Source organism: Charadrius vociferus, unplaced genomic scaffold (assembly GCF_000708025.1).
Source record: "Charadrius vociferus isolate BGI_N301 unplaced genomic scaffold, ASM70802v2 scaffold92, whole genome shotgun sequence".
NCBI classification, from domain to species: domain Eukaryota; kingdom Metazoa; phylum Chordata; class Aves; order Charadriiformes; family Charadriidae; genus Charadrius; species Charadrius vociferus.
Window position 1 is genome coordinate 4,655,860 of NW_009647874.1, and position 17,628 is coordinate 4,673,487.

Here is a 17,628-nt window from a genome sequence, read left to right on the forward strand (position 1 = left end):
GGCGGGCGGTCTTCGTCGAGCGGTGTTGGTCGGGCCCCCGGCGCCACTCCCTGATGGGGCGGGCAGCACCGCGACCCCGTCAGCGGTGCAGAGCCCCGCGGGAGCGGGCCGTGGGCTCAGGGTCCCCCGCTGCGTCGGAAACGCTTGTTGACGCCCGGACTCCCGCGGCCGGGAGAGCCGGGAGCTCTCTGGCACCTCAGGCTGTAGTGGAGACTGGCTGGGGCTGACTTTCCGTTTTCCTTCCTTTTTGCTTGGAGTACCAGCCTCCCTCTGCCCCAGCTGAGCAGGGTTCCCTCCCTCTCCTGAATACCTCGTAGCCTGTGACCTGCGCTAGCAAGGTTCTTATTTCCTCTGGAAATACAAGAAAGCGGGATAGAAAACGCTAATGGAGACACTTTGCAGTTAGGAGGTTTGGGGAGAGGGACTTAAGACAAGGTGCTGCAGGTCAGAGCCAGTGTGGCTGTGACACGCATGGAGAGTGGCAGCAGGCTTAGCGCTGCTGATGTTGCATTACACTTGGAGTCCTGCCGTGATGTTGGTAGTTTGCCCATCGCTGCTTAAAATGCTTTCTTGCCTCTGTATGCAAGGTGTTGTAGTTTGGCTGTTTTGAAATACAGCCACGAGTATTCTGGAACCCAAATTCAGCGCATCAAGTCTGTGGCCTGCAGGTTGAGAAATCTGGTTAGGGTGACTGTGCACCGTTCCCGTTTCAAAACTGTCACTTGTTACAGTGATAGTTTTTGTGTAGTGTAAGTTTATTGGAGAGGCCATTCAATTATGTTGCCCCAGCTCTTCATGCACCCGAGTCTTAGTATTTTGTGACTTTGGAAGTGTTAGGGTAGGGGGAGCTTTACAGAAAGTGATTTTAGTTGTGTTTTTTCACACAGCAATTAAGTAGTGGTTGTTGGGGTTTTTTAAGTCCTTTCACTGGCTGCCACAGGGTGGTGTTTGCAATAGCAGTTTTCTTGTACTAATTGAAGCAGTGCATTGGCCTAAAGCATTTGCTGTGGAGCGCCTTGTCTTTCTTTTAGCTGAGGAGAGGAGTGTTAATTCAGATTTAAATATGTTAATATGCATCAGGTATTTAAAGTAATTGTATTTAAGCTACTGGTGGGAATTTATATACTGAGCATTACTTAGACTTATTCTGAGACGTCTTACACCTCCTCACAGCAGCTTGGAGCTTTCTGATTGCATCTTCTAGTTTCAGAATATTTATTAAAGGTGCATGGATCTGGCTCAGCGTAAGTGTTCCTTTGGAACTGGTGAATTTTACTTTTTTATATTAATGAGTATTATCAGGTTCCTGTGCACTTTCAACAGCTGGCTTTGGGATAGAGAGAATAGGACTTAACTGGTATCTTTGTTGCCATCTTTGTTTGTTCATTGTGAAAATATTCTCCAAAGTGCATTGCAATATGGAAAAGAACTGTCTACTGTTATCTTCAAGTAGTGTGGAATTTTGTCTCTCTACAGTGTGAACTGCAAGTAAAAGAGGTCAGACTTTTAATTGTTTGTATAAATTTTAATTCCATGTATCGCTATTTCCACAGGTCTGAAGAGATCACTTAGTAGTTAAAGATGGCTGCTGATACCTCTGTTGAAATACTTCAAAAAGTTCTGGAGAATGAAATACTTCAGACTACCAAGGTTGTGGAAGAACATCTGGATGCTGAAATGCAGAAGCTGGACCAAATGGATGAAGATGAATTGGAACGCCTTAAACAAAGGAGGCTTGAGGCACTAAAAAAGGCCCAGCAGCAGAAACAAGTAATTCCTGTAGTTATATAGACTCTTGATGTGTACAGTGTAACAGACTTTTTGGAAATCTAGGGAAACTGTGTATGTGAACCAAGTGTTTGGGGTTATTTGGTTTTGGCTTTTTCTCCTTCCTCACCTTTCTGTACTTATTTATTTTAAATTATCCAGGAAAGCGAGTTTCTGTCCATGTGTGCATGCTTTGTGTTTTTTAACAGGAGGAGAGAAGAACCTCTATGATTGTTTACAATAAGGATAGGATAAAGAGTCTCGTACAAAGATTTGAGTGTGTCCGTATTCACTGAACATTGCTATCTGGAAGCATAAGCCTTGTAGGCAACATAATCATAAGCCTTTAGGCTCCTTAAGCTTCTGGATTCTGAAGATTGTTACTTACAGCATGTAAGTGATGCATGCTCTTCTCTTAAGATATTTTGTAGAAAAATGATACAAGGTCTTTCCTTGTTCCTGGGCTGGAATTATTCATCCCACTCCTTCTAACCCAATGAAATGTCTTTGTATGACTGCTCATTTCTTCTTGCAGGAAAGAAATTCTGCTTTGGTCCCTGATATCTCATACTAAGTTGTGGTCTTTGTGCTCCCCAAAAAATCTCTTTGAACATAGTCCTCGCCAAAATTTTGGTAACATATGGTGTGAGGCCTGAACTGTAAGTCGGGAAGCCGTAGGTTTCTTAGCTTTCTTCGTCTAAGCAAACCTAAACAAAGAAATAGACTGGGTTGGGGGAGAGGTGACTGGGTTGAAAGGAGATGCTGTGGCTGTGGTGGAACCTATAAAAGCTAATGCCATGCTTTGAAACAGGAATGCAGAAAAATGTCATGGCATCGTTGGGATGCTGCAGGACAGGCAGGGTTAGCAGCTTTGACTCTCCAAACATGGGAGCAGAGAAAGTGGCACACTATTTGCTTGTCTTCAGAATTTCAGTTTAGATTTAATTCTAGTGTTTTCATTTTTCAGAAGCCACAACACTTGGATGTTCTTGGGTGTGACCTGTGGTAGTTCTCATGCAAAAACTTGTTCATGTCAGTTGATCTTAAGTCATTGCTCTCATGCATTTTCAAATGCAAATTTGAAGTAGTATACTACTGGGAAAAGGAGTAAGCTGCCACACTATTCTGAAATAGGATTGTGCAGAGAGGAATTAATGCATACCTACTGTTGAAGGATAAGTCAGTTCTTGATTTGCATCATGATGACTTGTCCGTGTGCTCATAATTCTATGCATTTTTAATGTGTACAATGTTCAGGAAATTCTTCGTTCTATCCTAATTTAGCTTACAGGATATTTTTGGTTTGCTTGGAAACCTTTTTTTTTTTCGCCCCCACTCTGCTAAGACAAAACTGTAAGATCAAGAACAGTGATTTATCTAAATTCTTTTCCCCCCACTGGAATTTAAAGATTTTTGTCAAGTTCTGTCATACTGCACTGCTTCTAATTATTTAGCTTAGTCTGTATTTGTTTTAGTACACTACAATTACCTTTCAGTACTGTAGAAGATGGGCTTAAGTGCATTTGTTGGAAATCTAGAAAATTAGCTTTTTTCTAAACTGTAAGTGCACACTTAATCAGGCAGTTTCTGAAGTTGGCTGTAAATTTTAGCTTATGAAATTATATTTCTCCATACATTTTGTGACTAATGGTATGCACGTGTTTTCTGAATGGTTTTCTACAAGCCTGGCTATATTAAAATACCTTCAGTGTATATTTGATAGATAAACATCATCTGTTGCAGGTGAGTTAGTAGGCTTTTTTCTCCCTGATTTTTTCATAGAGGGAAAAATTAGAAGAAATCTATTTTAATACATGTAATGACTTGAATCAGTTTTAGACAAGAGTTCTTTGAGTGTACAAAAACATTTTAGAGAGGGTAGCCCAAGCTGTTGATTAGCAGTTTTCAAGTGCTGAGAATTTTCTGTCAGCACTCTTTTTGAACTAGTCTAGTCTTACTGAGAGGCTGCACTGCAGAAATTTATGCAGCTCTGTACAAGATTTGTGTTTCCAAATAAGTAAGGTAGCCTTACTGCTCAGCCACCTATCTGTAGTTGAGAAAGAGGCAACCCAAAAGTATTGTCTAGCCTAGTGGCATTTGCGTATTTTCAAAACAGAGCTAAAGGACAGGAGGTATTTTCTTTCTCTTTTTATTACTGTATGAAATGGGTTTCCACTGCAGGCCCCCTCTTTTCTTTTTTTAAAAGCTGTAGAGCTTGCAGGGCAGGTGCAGGACTGATGAACTCCATGCTAATTATTTCCTTTTATGTTTTCCAAAAGGAGTGGCTTTCAAAAGGACATGGGGAATACAGAGAAATCCCAAGTGAGAGAGACTTTTTCCAAGAAGTCAAAGAAAGTAAAAATGTGGTTTGCCATTTCTATAGAGATACAACGTTCAGGTATAGTAAATAAGCTATGCTCAAGAAATCTTTTATTTATAGACGTGTAGAAAAACAGGCATGTTCGTTTGTTCTTTCAAATGCCAGAAATAAATTAGAAGTATTCCATTTAATTCATTTTCCAAATCTCACTCCCTTCTCAAGATTTGATTTTTTAAATATTTTTCTATTCCAGTTAATCTGAACATGATTTGACAACAATTAATATTCTGTTACATAGTTGATTAAAATATAAATGTATAACTTTAACAATATTTGAGAGTGCGCTGTGTTTCATTATTGATGTAGTCTGAGGGAGTCAAAAAGTAGTGACAATACAGGAGCAGCATTTCAAAAAGGTTACTTTGTTTACTCCAGACAGAAAGATTCTGGACAGTTCTGGCAAATGAAAATAAAAATATAAACAAAAACTTGTTAAGGTATCTTCAGAATTTAACTTTTGTTTTGAAAGCATCTGTGGATATGAAGTGCAGCTGCTTTCCCTTTGTGCCTGTGCATTTGTGATTATGTCACTTTTTTAGGGTGTGAGAGACCTAGATCTGAGAATATGTCCTGCCTCAGAATAGGAACCTAAAATAAAATCTCCCACTTCCTTGGAAGAATTTCAGAAGTTCTGGGTTGTAGGCTCTTCCTCAGTGGGTCTGTCTCAAGGTCTTCTGTTAAAATGCAGTTGCAGAGTAGTTTGTTGAAGGAGGAGCCAGTTGTCCTGGTTTTGGTTGTTGGTTCCCACCACCCCCCGCAAGGTGTCACGTTCTCTCTAACTTATAGAATATAAACTGATACAGCCTCAATGTGAGAAATTTAATGAGGTGAAAGCTGGATTATGCAGTGAGGTATCTGCATCCTACGTTTTCTAAGTTAAATGTTTAAGTTTCAGAAATATCTGAAGCGGTTGTATTTGGCTAGCTTTTACTAAAAGAAGTTGAAAGACTGTCTTTGCAAATAAAGTAGCTTAGAACAGGTTTGAGTTGTTTGGTTCTTGTTTCTTGAACCAACAAAGTCTGTAGACTCAGACAGGAGAAAGAACTTTGTAAAATGTGTCGTGCTGACAACCAGCTTGAAGCTAGTGTGTCTGGTTTACCAACCGCAATATGAAGTTGCTTTCATCCTTGCCCACTCCAGGAAGTTGAGACTGCAGGTGACAAGTCCACAAATCTCTGCCATCTGACAAGTATTTTGAGCAGGTCATGTTACTGTCCCCTAGCTGAGAAACAGTAATTGTATGCTCACTCGTATTCCATTGCGACAGAAAAGTGAAATATTTTTGCCTATAGCCCTACTGAAGCAGTATATGCAAGTAACTTCTTTATTTTTTCTGTACAGAGAGTTACTGCATCTCAGTTTTGGAGGTAATGACTGAAAAAAACCTCAAAACAATGTAACATATTGAGAGTACTTTTCTGAAGATGTGAATGTTAGTTATAGAGAAATTTTTCCAGCTGACAGGTAGTGAAGCTAGAGCAGGAAGAATAGAAGTCGGGGAAATTTCATCAATAAATGCAGGCCTCAAGAAATGAGAGAGGCTTTCAGGTGTATGTGGGAGTAATTAGGAAGAAATTAGAGAAACGGATAGTGTGATTTTGCAATAAAGCTGGTCTAAGCCATTATTCTATTAGTCATTAAATACAGCTACCTATGAGACACAGTTTCTCTTGAAACGAAATTCTTAATTACAAAGGTCGTATCTGAGGAATTAACATGATAGAACTAGCTCTTTACTGTTCCTTTTACATTTTCTCTAAAATACATATTCTTCAGCTTATTGTTTCTCATACTTTATATATTTCATTTTTTTTTTCACAGGTGCCAAATAATGGACAAACATTTGACTGTATTGGCAAAAAAGCATGTTGAGACAAAATTCTTGAAATTAAATGCTGAAAAATCTCCTTTCTTGTGCGAGAGACTGCGGATCAAAGTAATTCCCACTCTAGCACTAGTAAAAGATGGAAAAACACAAGACTATGTTGTGGGCTTTACTGATCTCGGTAACACTGATGACTTCACTACAGAGACCTTAGAATGGAGATTAGGCTGTGCAGACATAATTAATTACAGGTAATTAATTGTTTTGTGAGTGTTTTATTTTCAGATACAGTGCAATGCGAACATGTTTGCAGACAGTTGAATCTGTAAAAGTTTGTAACTTTGATGTGTTGTATGCTTAAGACGCACCAGAGTTTAATCCAGTTATTTAATCTGTACTTTGGCAAGGGAAAGAAGAAAATATCTCTTTGGCAAAGAATTGGGTCATTATAATGAGCATTACATTGTCTTTTTTGTACAGTAATAAAAATGAACAGAGTTCTTGCCATGAGGTGTATAGAGTAGCTGCACTGCCTTGATATGGCCTCCAAGTCATGCATCTAATGTAATCTTTTCTAAATCAGCTATAGATACTGAGATGTCACAGTTGCAGTGCAGTAGTTTGAGCATTTTTAATTCACTTCAGAGAAAATTCAGCAAGTCATCCTTAAACTGCATCATATTACATGCACAAATATGGGTTTTTTTTCCAATGAACAGTACAGAAAGTGAAAATAAGTTGCCGAAATGCAAATAAATTATTTGTGTAGCAGTACTAAGGATAGAAGACTACAGGATAGAAGGCAGTAGAAGATAACTGCCACCACAATAGTCTAATTTTACAGGAGAATCATTTACCAGAACTTTCTGCTTTGTTTTCCAGTGTGGATAAAGCATCATCTTTATCTCTTTAGGTTCATTTTGCTCTTTTGAATGTATCTTTTTTTTATTATTATTTTAAAGTTATTATCTGAATTTATTTCAATGTCTAATTTCCAAATTTTGGCAAGAAGTATTGTTGTGTCTTAAAGGCAAAGAAACTACTGTTCACTTTAGCTTAGTAGCTGTTGAACATCAGATGAAATGACTGAAATGAAAATGTATAATTCAAAACAAGTGGTAATACTCACTTCCCAGCTCAGTAACAAGCAAATATGCAGAGGAGTCAAAGGCAGCTTTGATATATATCCTAGACAACAACAGCCTTTTGTGGGAGAAATCTTTCAGTGGTGTTGTACCAAGCTATATTGAATTTGCTAAATGTTAATACGTTGGCTTACAGCTTAATTTTACTTCCTGCTTGACTCTACTAGTACTGTGTATTCTGCTCTTAGATCCTTGTGGAGTGTGGGAGTTGTTTCATTCTCTATTCATTTTGCCAGATCCTGAGTTTGGTACTGTGGCTTTGCATAGTGAGCCACAGTATCTGCACAGCCCAGGAGATCCATTTTGGGAGACATCCATTTATGTACAAGTGTTGCATTTCCCCCCCTGATCTGAATATAATGTCCCGCTCTCTGGAGTTCCTGAAAAGGAGATAGTCCTCCTCAGAGCCTAGAAACAGTTGTTTTCCTTCAACCTGTGGGATAGCAGATGGTGAAAGGATACACTGTATTTAGGGGAAAAACTGTTCAGGTCCCATTGTTTGACCAAAATCAGGATTCAAGTGGTGTATTGACTTATTAATGACATGTAATTAACTAGCAATGAGTGAAGTGTACACCTAGGATCAATATCAGCAAAATGTTATTTACAAAGTGTTAATACCTACAGATTTCTAAACACCCTTCTCTAGCTAACTCCAGAAGGTTCTAATTGCTTGCTCAGTCACGGACACTTATATGCAAACCCCTCACAGGTCATGCGAGTGAAAGCACGCACACCGTTTTCTGAGCAAGGGGAAGATCTCCTACAGCACACCCCTGCTCTAGGAGATGTGGGTGCTCCAGCTCTATGCGAACACCTGCTGTTCCCAACAACACATGGACTCACACACTGGTGAGAGAGCTCCCACAGGGTCATAGGCGCACAGAGGTGCGAGTCCCTTATAGTCCACTAGCTGGAGTGCAGTGTGAGTCCCTTATAGTCCACTAGCTGGAGTGCAGTGTCTGATGGGGAAGCTGCTCTGTCTGGCCGAGGCAGAGATAGTACAAGGTGACTTCTGGCAGTACAAAACCCAGTTTTGACTTGTGTGTTTCTACTCTGAAGTCCCCATTACAAAATTTTAGCTTCTTTTGTACTTCTGGCTCCTCATTTGTTTTGAAAAGTCTCCTGTAATTCCCTTGTTACTGTTTAGTCTGACAGATGGTTTTCTATAGCATCATCAGTTTGCAGCAAAGGCCCTTTCAGACAGTTTTTCTCTAGAGCTCCTCTCACAGGTGCTGTTTACACTCACACTTCTGTTTTAACTACACTTATCTGGGCCATTTTGTCCAGGATATGCTTGCTGTGCTAGCAGCACCACAATGCTACTTAGGGTGGCTCTAGGGAGTAGGGGTTGTGTTCTCTTCCAGTGTTTTTCTGGAGAAACAGGTAATTAGAGGTGCTACTTACTGTCTGCATGAATACAGCTTTAATCAACGTGTCTTACTGTATTTCTCTAGTGGAAACTTGATGGACCCACCTTTTCAAAGTCAAAAGAAATTTGGAACAAGCTTTACAAAGTTGGATAAGAAGACCATCAGAGGAAAGAAATATGATTCAGATTCTGACGATGACTAGAAGAACAGCTAAATGTATTTGTAAATCATCTTTTGTTTATGCTTGGTACATTTCTAAGAATGTTTTTTATAAAGCTTACTGCTTTTCATTACATCTGCACATAATGCTCATTTTTCTATACAGTTTTTTACAACTGAGTCATAGCAGAAAAAAGCTTAAATATTTTTTTTTCCTCTTTTGGAAATCATTTGTAATTCAAAAATCTGAGTCCTTCTAACTAAATAACATGGCAAACGATGAAGTTTGTCTTAAGTGTAAGTTTATGAAGTGTTTTGAAGTAACTGTTAGAAACAACTGTACCAAGTCAGACCAAAGGTCCCTCTGGCCCAGCACCAAGTCTCAGTGGCCAAAAGCAGATGCACAAGGAAGAGTAAAAACAGGGTGAGCAGATAGCAATGCTTCCCCAGAATATGCTTAAAGAAATCTGGGGCTTGGGGAACTCTGTAGCTGAGAGCATTTGCTAGTTAAAATCGTGGAAGAAAAATCTCTTTAAATTCTCATATTATCCTCGCATCCACATCATACGGCAACAAGTCCACAGTTTAAATGTGTTGTGTGAAGAACAACTTCCTATTGTTTTCCTTGAATCTGACAGTTCCAGGCTTTTTTTCCAGTTTTCTTTATTAAAGGAGATAATAGACACTTTTTAAAAAGATTTTCCCTATCAGTTCCTCTTCCAGTTGTCTCTTAAAATTTATTGTTACTTATATTATCAATAAAGCACCATAAAATTATTGGTAAAGGAATTGTGCATTTCAACAAATGATTGCTTATCTTATGGTGCCATATCATAATATTCAATAACTTAACTACATTGCACTATAAGTTGCAAAAACAGCCGTAACTTCTGTGAATTCTGAAACAGATGGTCAAGAGAAATGCTCTTTTACCATCTCTGTACGCTGCACGTTAAAGCTGATACAGTGGGTAATAGCACATAGCAACAAGCATACTGAAAACAGCCTTGTTCACAGGTTTGTATAATTCTGTGGTTTTGAGTGTGTGGATTTTATAGCAGACACTTTGTACAAGAGAGTAGAATAGAGAAAAGTATTTGGGAGAAACCTTGATCTGTTAAGTTTAGATATAGCACCGCATACTGTGTACTGTTCTTAAGTAATGGACAGAATTTTCAAGGGAGATCTTCATTGGAACACAATGTGTAAAATTTCTGGCTAGGTGAGGAGTTGGTGAGTTTTCTTTTCGTTTTAAAAAAAAAAAAATAGTTTGCTGTGTGCTGAAGGACCCTTTTGAGGTGGTACTTTGAATCCAGTTGGCCCAAAAAGCAGTGAAGTGGGTCTAGTCAGTCTTGCTGCCTTGTAGCAGAGAACACTTGTGATTGGGCCAGCCCAGCAATATATCTCTCAAGTATGTTTTAAAAAATTATATTTTATTTCTGTTCATGTACATTGAAATAAAATTATTTTAATTCTAATGTTGACTTTTGCATCCTTTCAAATCAGGTGGTCTAGATGCTGTAGGTTATTTTTTTTTTTCTTTTAATAAGGTCCATAAGGTTGCACGTGCTCTTTCTAGATTTCTAGCTTACAATTCTGTCTAACATTAAGACATCACTTTGAGCAGGCAATCAGGTTAAGATGTACACAGCTGTCCATTAATCTACTAGAAGCATAAAGTAAACTAGCTTCAAGCTGATCTCCTTTTTAATGCATAAATTCTCCAAATGCACTAGAAAGTGCTTTTTTGTAATTTGTTTTTCATCTGGTTGCGTGAAATTAGGAAACCAATGTTCCAACAGCATTTTTTAAGAGTGCCTTAGCAGGACTCATCTCTAAGTCCTAATTATGTTGAATAGGCTGTGGAACTATAAATCACATCTAACGTAGTTGCGTGCTGTGTGGAAACACAAGTTGGCTTGTCAGGATTCCAGCATGGTGCGTTGTTACAAGTTATTCAGTGCCATGTGTGAATAGCCCCATTATGAACTCAATACAAATCCTAGTCAGAGTCTGTGGTTTCACATCACTTTAAGTTACTGATTTTTTTCTAGGTTAATCTCCAGTTGGACCTCTTCCTTCATCTGGTTTGTAATATGGCCACATGCACTCAAGTGATGATATAAGGAGTTTGCAGTAATGCACGGTTTGGGTAAAAGGAGAAGTTGAGACTAGTAAGTTCTAATAAGTTCTTCTAGTTGATACTAATAAGTACTAATAAGTTCAAATTTATTTTGAAGTAGCAGCCTCACAGATCTGTCTGCTTTCTGCATTTTCTGTCTTGAATGAAGATTAAAACTCACTGAATGGTCCTCTTGGTAAGACTTCCATTCTTGATCTGCATATTACTTTGAGATGGAGAATCCAAATCCAAGAATTTAATTTGCACTGAAACTTAATTCTTTAAGAACTGGAAAATTCTTCTAGTTTGAGTAGTGAGGAACAAATTACTCTTCCATGGTAAAGGTCAGTGATTTTGCAGTGTACATTATTTAATGAAGTGTCCACGATAATAATACCTGGGTCAGCAAGCCAGAACTGTAAACAATACAGAGAACACCAGCTGAAAGAAATGTCAGCTGTACAGGCTTGAAAAGCACAAAGCTTAACTGTGTCAACAGAGATCTAGTGGCAGTGTGGCTGATAGATGATGATTGGCAATATCTAGAAAGGACATAGGTTGCATGTGGCTAATTCCTTACAGCAGATAGATCATATATGTAAGGACATGACTAAATAAGGTTCCTGGCCCTATAATCACAAAATGGTACATGGTCTGGCATGTGTTAGCCATGAAAGGGTATTATACTATAAAGAGACGAGAAATGTTCACATACAGCTTTTGAAGTTATGGTGCTTATGCACGAACTGAGCATGCAACTTTAGTAATGATTAGTGCTTAGGTCTGCGCTTGGTGCTTGTGTGAAGTAATCATTAAAGAAACGCACGGCAACAATAATAATCAAAGATGATCTGTGTTATTCAGCTTTTAATGCTGGATTATTTGGATTTGACTGGGCACTCTTTGATCGCTGATTGATCCCGCATTATGCTTGTGATGGTCTGCTTAAGAAATCTACCTAGATGTTGAGTGCTGAGTTGAGCTTTAGGATTTGGGAAGAGAGAAGAAGTCTGGTCCCTGAAAGAGAGAGGTTGAGAAACAAACTGGAGAGGGCAACAACTGAGCAACTGCTCTCAGACCCTATTAGCAGGTTGGATTTCCTGCAAGTGTCATAGGGGTCACTGAGTGAGGCCGACTGGAAAGATTAATTGATGCCTTCCAGTCCTCTGTTTCAACTAATCCACATTGTGCTATTTCCTGTTTAGAAATTCCGTAAGGAATACTTTTCTATACAAGTTCCTATAGAAAGTTGGGCTTTGAACAGTACAGTTTCTAAAATGAGCCCTTTGTCTTCCATGTAAGAGTAAAGCCGGTGTCCTCAAGCCAGTGTGAGGGATGGTGTTATTTTGTCTCGAGTACACACGCATGCATGCACACAGACACGCAAGCACAAGCTGATGCAGAAATAATCTGGGTTTTGTACTCATTGCATATTCAATAGCTGCGTGTTCCACTTTTTTAAGGGAAAATTCTGTCAGTAGTGGGTTTATCTCTCTGTCTCTTTAGAACAGCTGTATACAACAGTTCGAGAGTGATGGTTATGCTCCAGAACTTAAGGAAAGCCTCTCTAGGAATCAGAAGTGGGGGGCACTTGAATTACAGTAGAATATTTTAGAACTCTTCTGAGGGGGATGTTGCCCCTAAGCCCCCTTTAAAGGATAAATAGATAGATAGGTTCCAACACATTTGAGCAAATTACTGCTCTGAAGTAATCGCTCAAATTGCTACTCTGATCTTTTGTTCTTGGATCATGCTTTGGAGCCTTCAAGGTTAAGCCTGTCAAATATGATTGTGGTGGTCCAAGACATTCCAGTCTCCCAGATGCTCCTTGTTACCTGTCCCCCTGGAGAGCACCATTTTGTATTAGACGCTGCAAATGGGAACACATGCCCATATCTTTTTCATCAGTTTAAGCTAACACATCAAACTGGTGACAGTAGTACATAAGAGACCAGAGCACCACCAAAAAAATCTTGTTCAAATTTGGTGGATTAATTTTAAGTGCATGTATACTGAGAGATATTCGGTGTTTGTTGATAAGAGGGGGTAGTTAAGAAAATTTGCTTTTAGAGATCCAGTGAGGTGCATATTCTAAGGCTACATCTTTTGGATTAGCTATTACAGTTGTGGTTTGAGCTGCCTAAAGTAAACCACCACTGATGCAGGAGCCGTGTAGCTGTGTCAGCTCAGTGTTCAATCCGAGTTAATATACTTCGCCTTTTTGAACTCAGCCTGTTCAGACATCATCTGCCTGGTATGATTTCAACATGTGACTCTTATTAAAAAGGTTTAAAAATTAACTTGCCTGCTTTACAAACCGTGCAATCTTCAGGAACCACTGGATTTTCCCAAGATGACATTGTATGAAAATTAGGTGATTATAATACACATTAATTCCTTTCCTGATCTTCTTCCTCCCTGGTAATTATTTCTGTTGTTAGTGTGCTGCCCTAGAAAAAAAATCCAAAACTGTTTCCTGTTTGGTTTCTAAAATATTGACAGGCCTCAATGCTTTGTATCATGAATTGCAGGCACACAGAAATGCTCTTAATAGTTATCATGATTAATGGGTAAAGTTAATAAATTTTTAATGGGTGTTAGTTTGACATCCCTGTGAGTCATGAATGTACTATCCTCATTTTGTATGTGGGAAACCAAAACAAGACTAGCTTTAGTGAAGGACCTAGGAGCATCAAGAATTAGGTGCCCCAGTATCTAATTTCAGTCTCTTCCTGGAATCCAGAGTTTGGGATTAGGTGTGTCGGTTTCCTCTCCAGCAGGTGGTGCCCTGGGGCAGGATCCAGGGCACCCAGAAGGCTGTTGACTGCTGCCAAAGCCAGCGACAACAAAATGTTTTACCCAAGTGTAACATTCCTTGCTTGTGGGCAAGAGAAAATGTGACTTTGTAACTTAGGGATTTCAGAGTAGATAAGGTTGTCCTCCCTATTCCCAGTACTTTGCGTATTTTCCACACTTGCTACAAAATACTACATTGATTCCTTCCCTGCCCCCCGTTGAATGTGAAATACCAAGGCAGTCTCAGGAACACGAAACTGATGCAACTGTGTCCCTACAGGGGCTATAGGGCCGTTCTCTTGTCTTCCCACCAGCTTCCCCCGTGGCTTTGGTGGTATCTGCTGTGCAGTAACACAACCTCGACAGGTTGCATCCAGTCTTGGTGAGGGGTGTGACTGCTCTATGCAAAAGGGAGGTTAGTGTAGGTTTCTGCCTTCGTGAGGTTATCTTCTAACAGTGGTCTTGCGTCTGCCATGGCTGGTTTAAACAAAGAGGGCATCACAGCCACTTTATGTGAGTAAATGCATGAGTGCGCGCTGTAAACTCCCGCTCACCCAGAGATTTTGGCATTGGGATGCAGAATTCAGTGTCCAGACTTTGGGATGTAAGGACCAAGCTCCTCCGGCTGGGCCACTTTAGATTCAAACAGGAGCAGAATTATGTCTCAGCCATGTACTTGGAACACAGCTTTGGAGCATAACTGTGCCTTGGTTCATGCTTTATGAGCATAACCCCTCTCCTGGCTCGAACTTCAAATGACTCGCTTTAGGTGATAGACTGTCTTCAAGCTGCGATGTGAACTGAGGACCTCTTTGCCAGAACACCTTTCCTACAGTAAAATTCAAAGTCTTGTTTTAGAGAACAGAAAGAAATTATTTTTTTTTTCCACCTCATGAACACTTCTGGTCATAGTTGTCTTACATGATGGCTAGGGAGATGCTTTGTGCAGGGAAGAATGCCATTTCAATGCCCACCTGCATTTTTTCAGAAAGGCAAGATAGAGACTGGGGCCCTCAGCACCTGTTCAGTTCTGAACACAGTGAAAATGGAGAGCCTCATGTCTTACAAGTTTGAACACCTTTGCTACCAATACTTACAGGTATACTAGATGTAGAAAAAAAATGCTATGGAAATGTAACTATTAAACTGGCTATATCCCTTTAAAAGGTGGGAAAAACAGCTCTAGAGGGTTTGTTTGAGGTGATGCTACAGATGAATCTTTAACTGGCCAGTTAGTGGTAAGCACCCAGTGCGTCAGCTCTCATGGGCAGCTTCCCTATAAAGCAGTTATAAAGTCCGAGTTCCTGGTGTTACCTATAATTACATCCCAGACAAAAGGAACAACCTGAGAAATGCATCTGCCTGCCAATGTTATGAAACCAGAGTTGAAACTCACAACAGAGATCGTAATTAGTACGGGTATTGTTCCAGGTAATTTTAGCTAGCATTCTCACCACCCAGTGAAATGACATGATATCACCCTCAACCTGAAGGAGAGTAGCATGTGCAATACATAATGCTTTTCAAAATTATGCTCCATTTTGATCACATCTCTATTAAGTGGGATTAAAAAAAAATTCACCTTGGTAGATTACTTGGCATGAGGGAAAAAAAAAAAAAACCACACTGAGAAATCTGTGAGTTGGGAAGAACGGGTCATATTGGACCTTGGTGTGCTTTAGATCTCAAGTTTGTGCCTTTCTAGCTTATGTAAAACAGGTGGAAGATGCTGTTCTGTTGGGTAGCATTTTGTGTCCACTCTGTACTCCCATTAGCTCAGGGTAACTAACAGTGTCGGCAGAAGACCGTGGGGAAGTCATGTCTGTGGTCACTGACTGCAGCTTGTTGCTAGGATGTCCCTGTGAATACCAGGAAGCTTTCCTGCTTCTTAAGCTTAAGAAAATGCAGATATCGTTTGATAAGTGAACTTACCCTCTTTCCTTGACCTTCCATTCCCCTCCCTCCAAATCACACACTGTGCTGACCAAAATCCAGCAGAAGGAGAATGTGTACTGGCATCCTTTATGTTTAAAAATTAAACAGCGAAATGGACTTAAAATTATAGGGTTTTTTTAAATTATAAACTTTGTGTCCTTTTTCTTTAATATTAATTTAATAATTACATTGTATTTCCATGGCTTTCATATATTTTCCCTACTGTCAGCCATTTGCTGTCCTTCTAGAGTCTCACAATACAATATGAATCAAAAAACTTGTGCTTCTAAACAAAATACCAAGAATAGTAGAGAAAAATATAAAAAGAGGTACAGTAGTGTTATGAGAGAAGGTAACATTTTTCAGGGACATCAGCACATTCCTAGATATCTATTTATGAAGTCCTGTCATTTAGAAAGGGCTGCTTTTATACTTCTACAGAAAGATGCCTTCTAACTCATCCCCTTCTCAGCCTATCAAAAGTAGCATCAGCTGACAGCTGTGTATACATCCCTTAAGTCAGGTCATGGGCTGTCAGAGGTAACTGACACTTGCCATCATTTTCCAAATTAAATCTAGCATAAAAATGAAAAATGGTGCTGTAGTAGTGACAAATGCAACCCACTCTCATGAAGTGGTTCACCTGAATTCAGTGCTCCGGGATCTCCACAGAGATCTTTGAGCAGAAGATCATGTTTTCTAGCGTCCTGCAGGTCCTTTTAGGTGGTGCTGCCTTGGCCAAGCCCTGTGGCTTAGAGCCCTGCCCCGTTCCATGTACGTGAGCACAACCTTGTTTCCACAGAGGCTGCTGCTTTCGGCATTCGCTCTAAAAGACAGTTGGCAAATTTTGTGAGGATAAAGAGTTTTTAGTAAGAAAAAGTCCCATTCGTATGCTGCTGAAAAAAATATCCTCTTCTTTGGTCTTATACTGGAAATCATGTGAATACAAGGAATCTGCCCCAGGGACCTAAGAGCATACAACAGCATGGATAAAAATAATTGTACTTAAAACATACGCCATTAAAAGAGCAATGCAATGTAGAGTGGGCATTAAGAATTCATGTGATAGTACCATGAAAGGTAGAAAACCTGTGATTACGTGGGTAATAAATGAGAAAGAAAATATATAGCAAAGACAAACAGTATTTAAATTCCAAACTTTATCTTAAGGACCATCAGCAAATGACCAATGCATTAGGAAAGAAATCTTACCTAAGGGTGGAGTCTCCTTTTCAAAAAAGGTCCCCAGTCATCAGCATGAACACAGGTTCAATGACTAAGGAACACTGGTTTATTATCACTAACATGATACTGTTTTTATAAAGGTAACTTGATGTTAATACTAAATTATTTTCATCTATTCAAGACAATACATCTCTTTCTAATAGATGTCACCTTGTTCTATAGAAGGCAAATTAATATATCTACTGAGTTTGTTGCCATCGAGTTGTGCAGTCTGACCTGTTCCCAGCTCATTTCTTCTGGCTTTCCCCCCGCTCCAGCATTTCTTTGGTCACTATTTCCTTTTGAAAGGATTAAAGCCACACTTTACATGTGATGTCTTTATTTTCTACCTGTTATTTCCAAAGAAACCACATTCTTACCTTATATTATTTCAAATGTTACTTTTTACTATTTAAAATGCTAAACCCCAGTAAAAGAATGGTTAAGTGATAGTCTAGTCTGAGACACCACAATAAGATACCAGGTTTGAACATGAAGAACGAATGCATAACCTTGCTGTAATCTTTGGGAAGATGTCTGTTACTTCCACGTTTCGCCCAAATAAATTAGTTTTATACTTGAGACTCACCTTAACTCATACCCCAACCCTCCTGTAACAACAGGGCTAGATTCTCCAGTGAAGCTTCCCTCCTTCATACTATTTCAGGATCTAAGTCCATGTTATATATTTGTGTTGATTTTTAAAGTGATGAGGCCCACTTAATAATCTCCTGTGCTTTACAGACTAATAACCATTGCTTGGTTTTGAACCCAGTAATTAGTATCTGGCCAAAAGTCTTTCCTACCCACCATGTGTCAAGTCCAAAAGACAGCAATGGGAATAGATGCATTTGCGATGTACAAAATAATGAAGAGAAAGCTATTGGAAGAAAATCTTGGTT

At 39.3% G+C, this 17,628-nt stretch overlaps 1 protein-coding gene across 1 annotated transcript; it reads left to right on the forward strand.

Annotated features, from left to right (window-relative positions):
• The first annotated feature begins 1,554 nt into the window (after positions 1–1,554).
• Positions 1,555–9,277, forward strand: TXNDC9 (thioredoxin domain containing 9). Its single transcript, XM_009883086.1, has 4 exons — positions 1,555–1,770; positions 4,047–4,165; positions 5,969–6,223; positions 8,575–9,277. Exons 1-4 carry the CDS (start codon positions 1,582–1,584, stop codon positions 8,690–8,692), a joined length of 681 nt encoding a protein of 226 aa, XP_009881388.1. The 5' UTR covers positions 1,555–1,581; the 3' UTR covers positions 8,693–9,277.
• Positions 9,278–17,628: the final 8,351 nt, after the last annotated feature.

What these genes read in the sequence shown, in the direction of transcription:
- TXNDC9 (XM_009883086.1), top strand. Translation starts at nt 1,582, where the DNA reads ATGGCTGCTGATACCTCTGTTGAAATACTTCAAAAAGTTCTGGAGAAT. An exon ending in AGGCCCAGCAGCAGAAACAA is followed by an intron (nt 1,771 to 4,046) that starts GTAATTCCTGTA and finishes GTTTTCCAAAAG; the next exon opens with GAGTGGCTTTCAAAAGGACA. An exon ending in TATAGAGATACAACGTTCAG is followed by an intron (nt 4,166 to 5,968) that starts GTATAGTAAATA and finishes TTTTTTTCACAG; the next exon opens with GTGCCAAATAATGGACAAAC.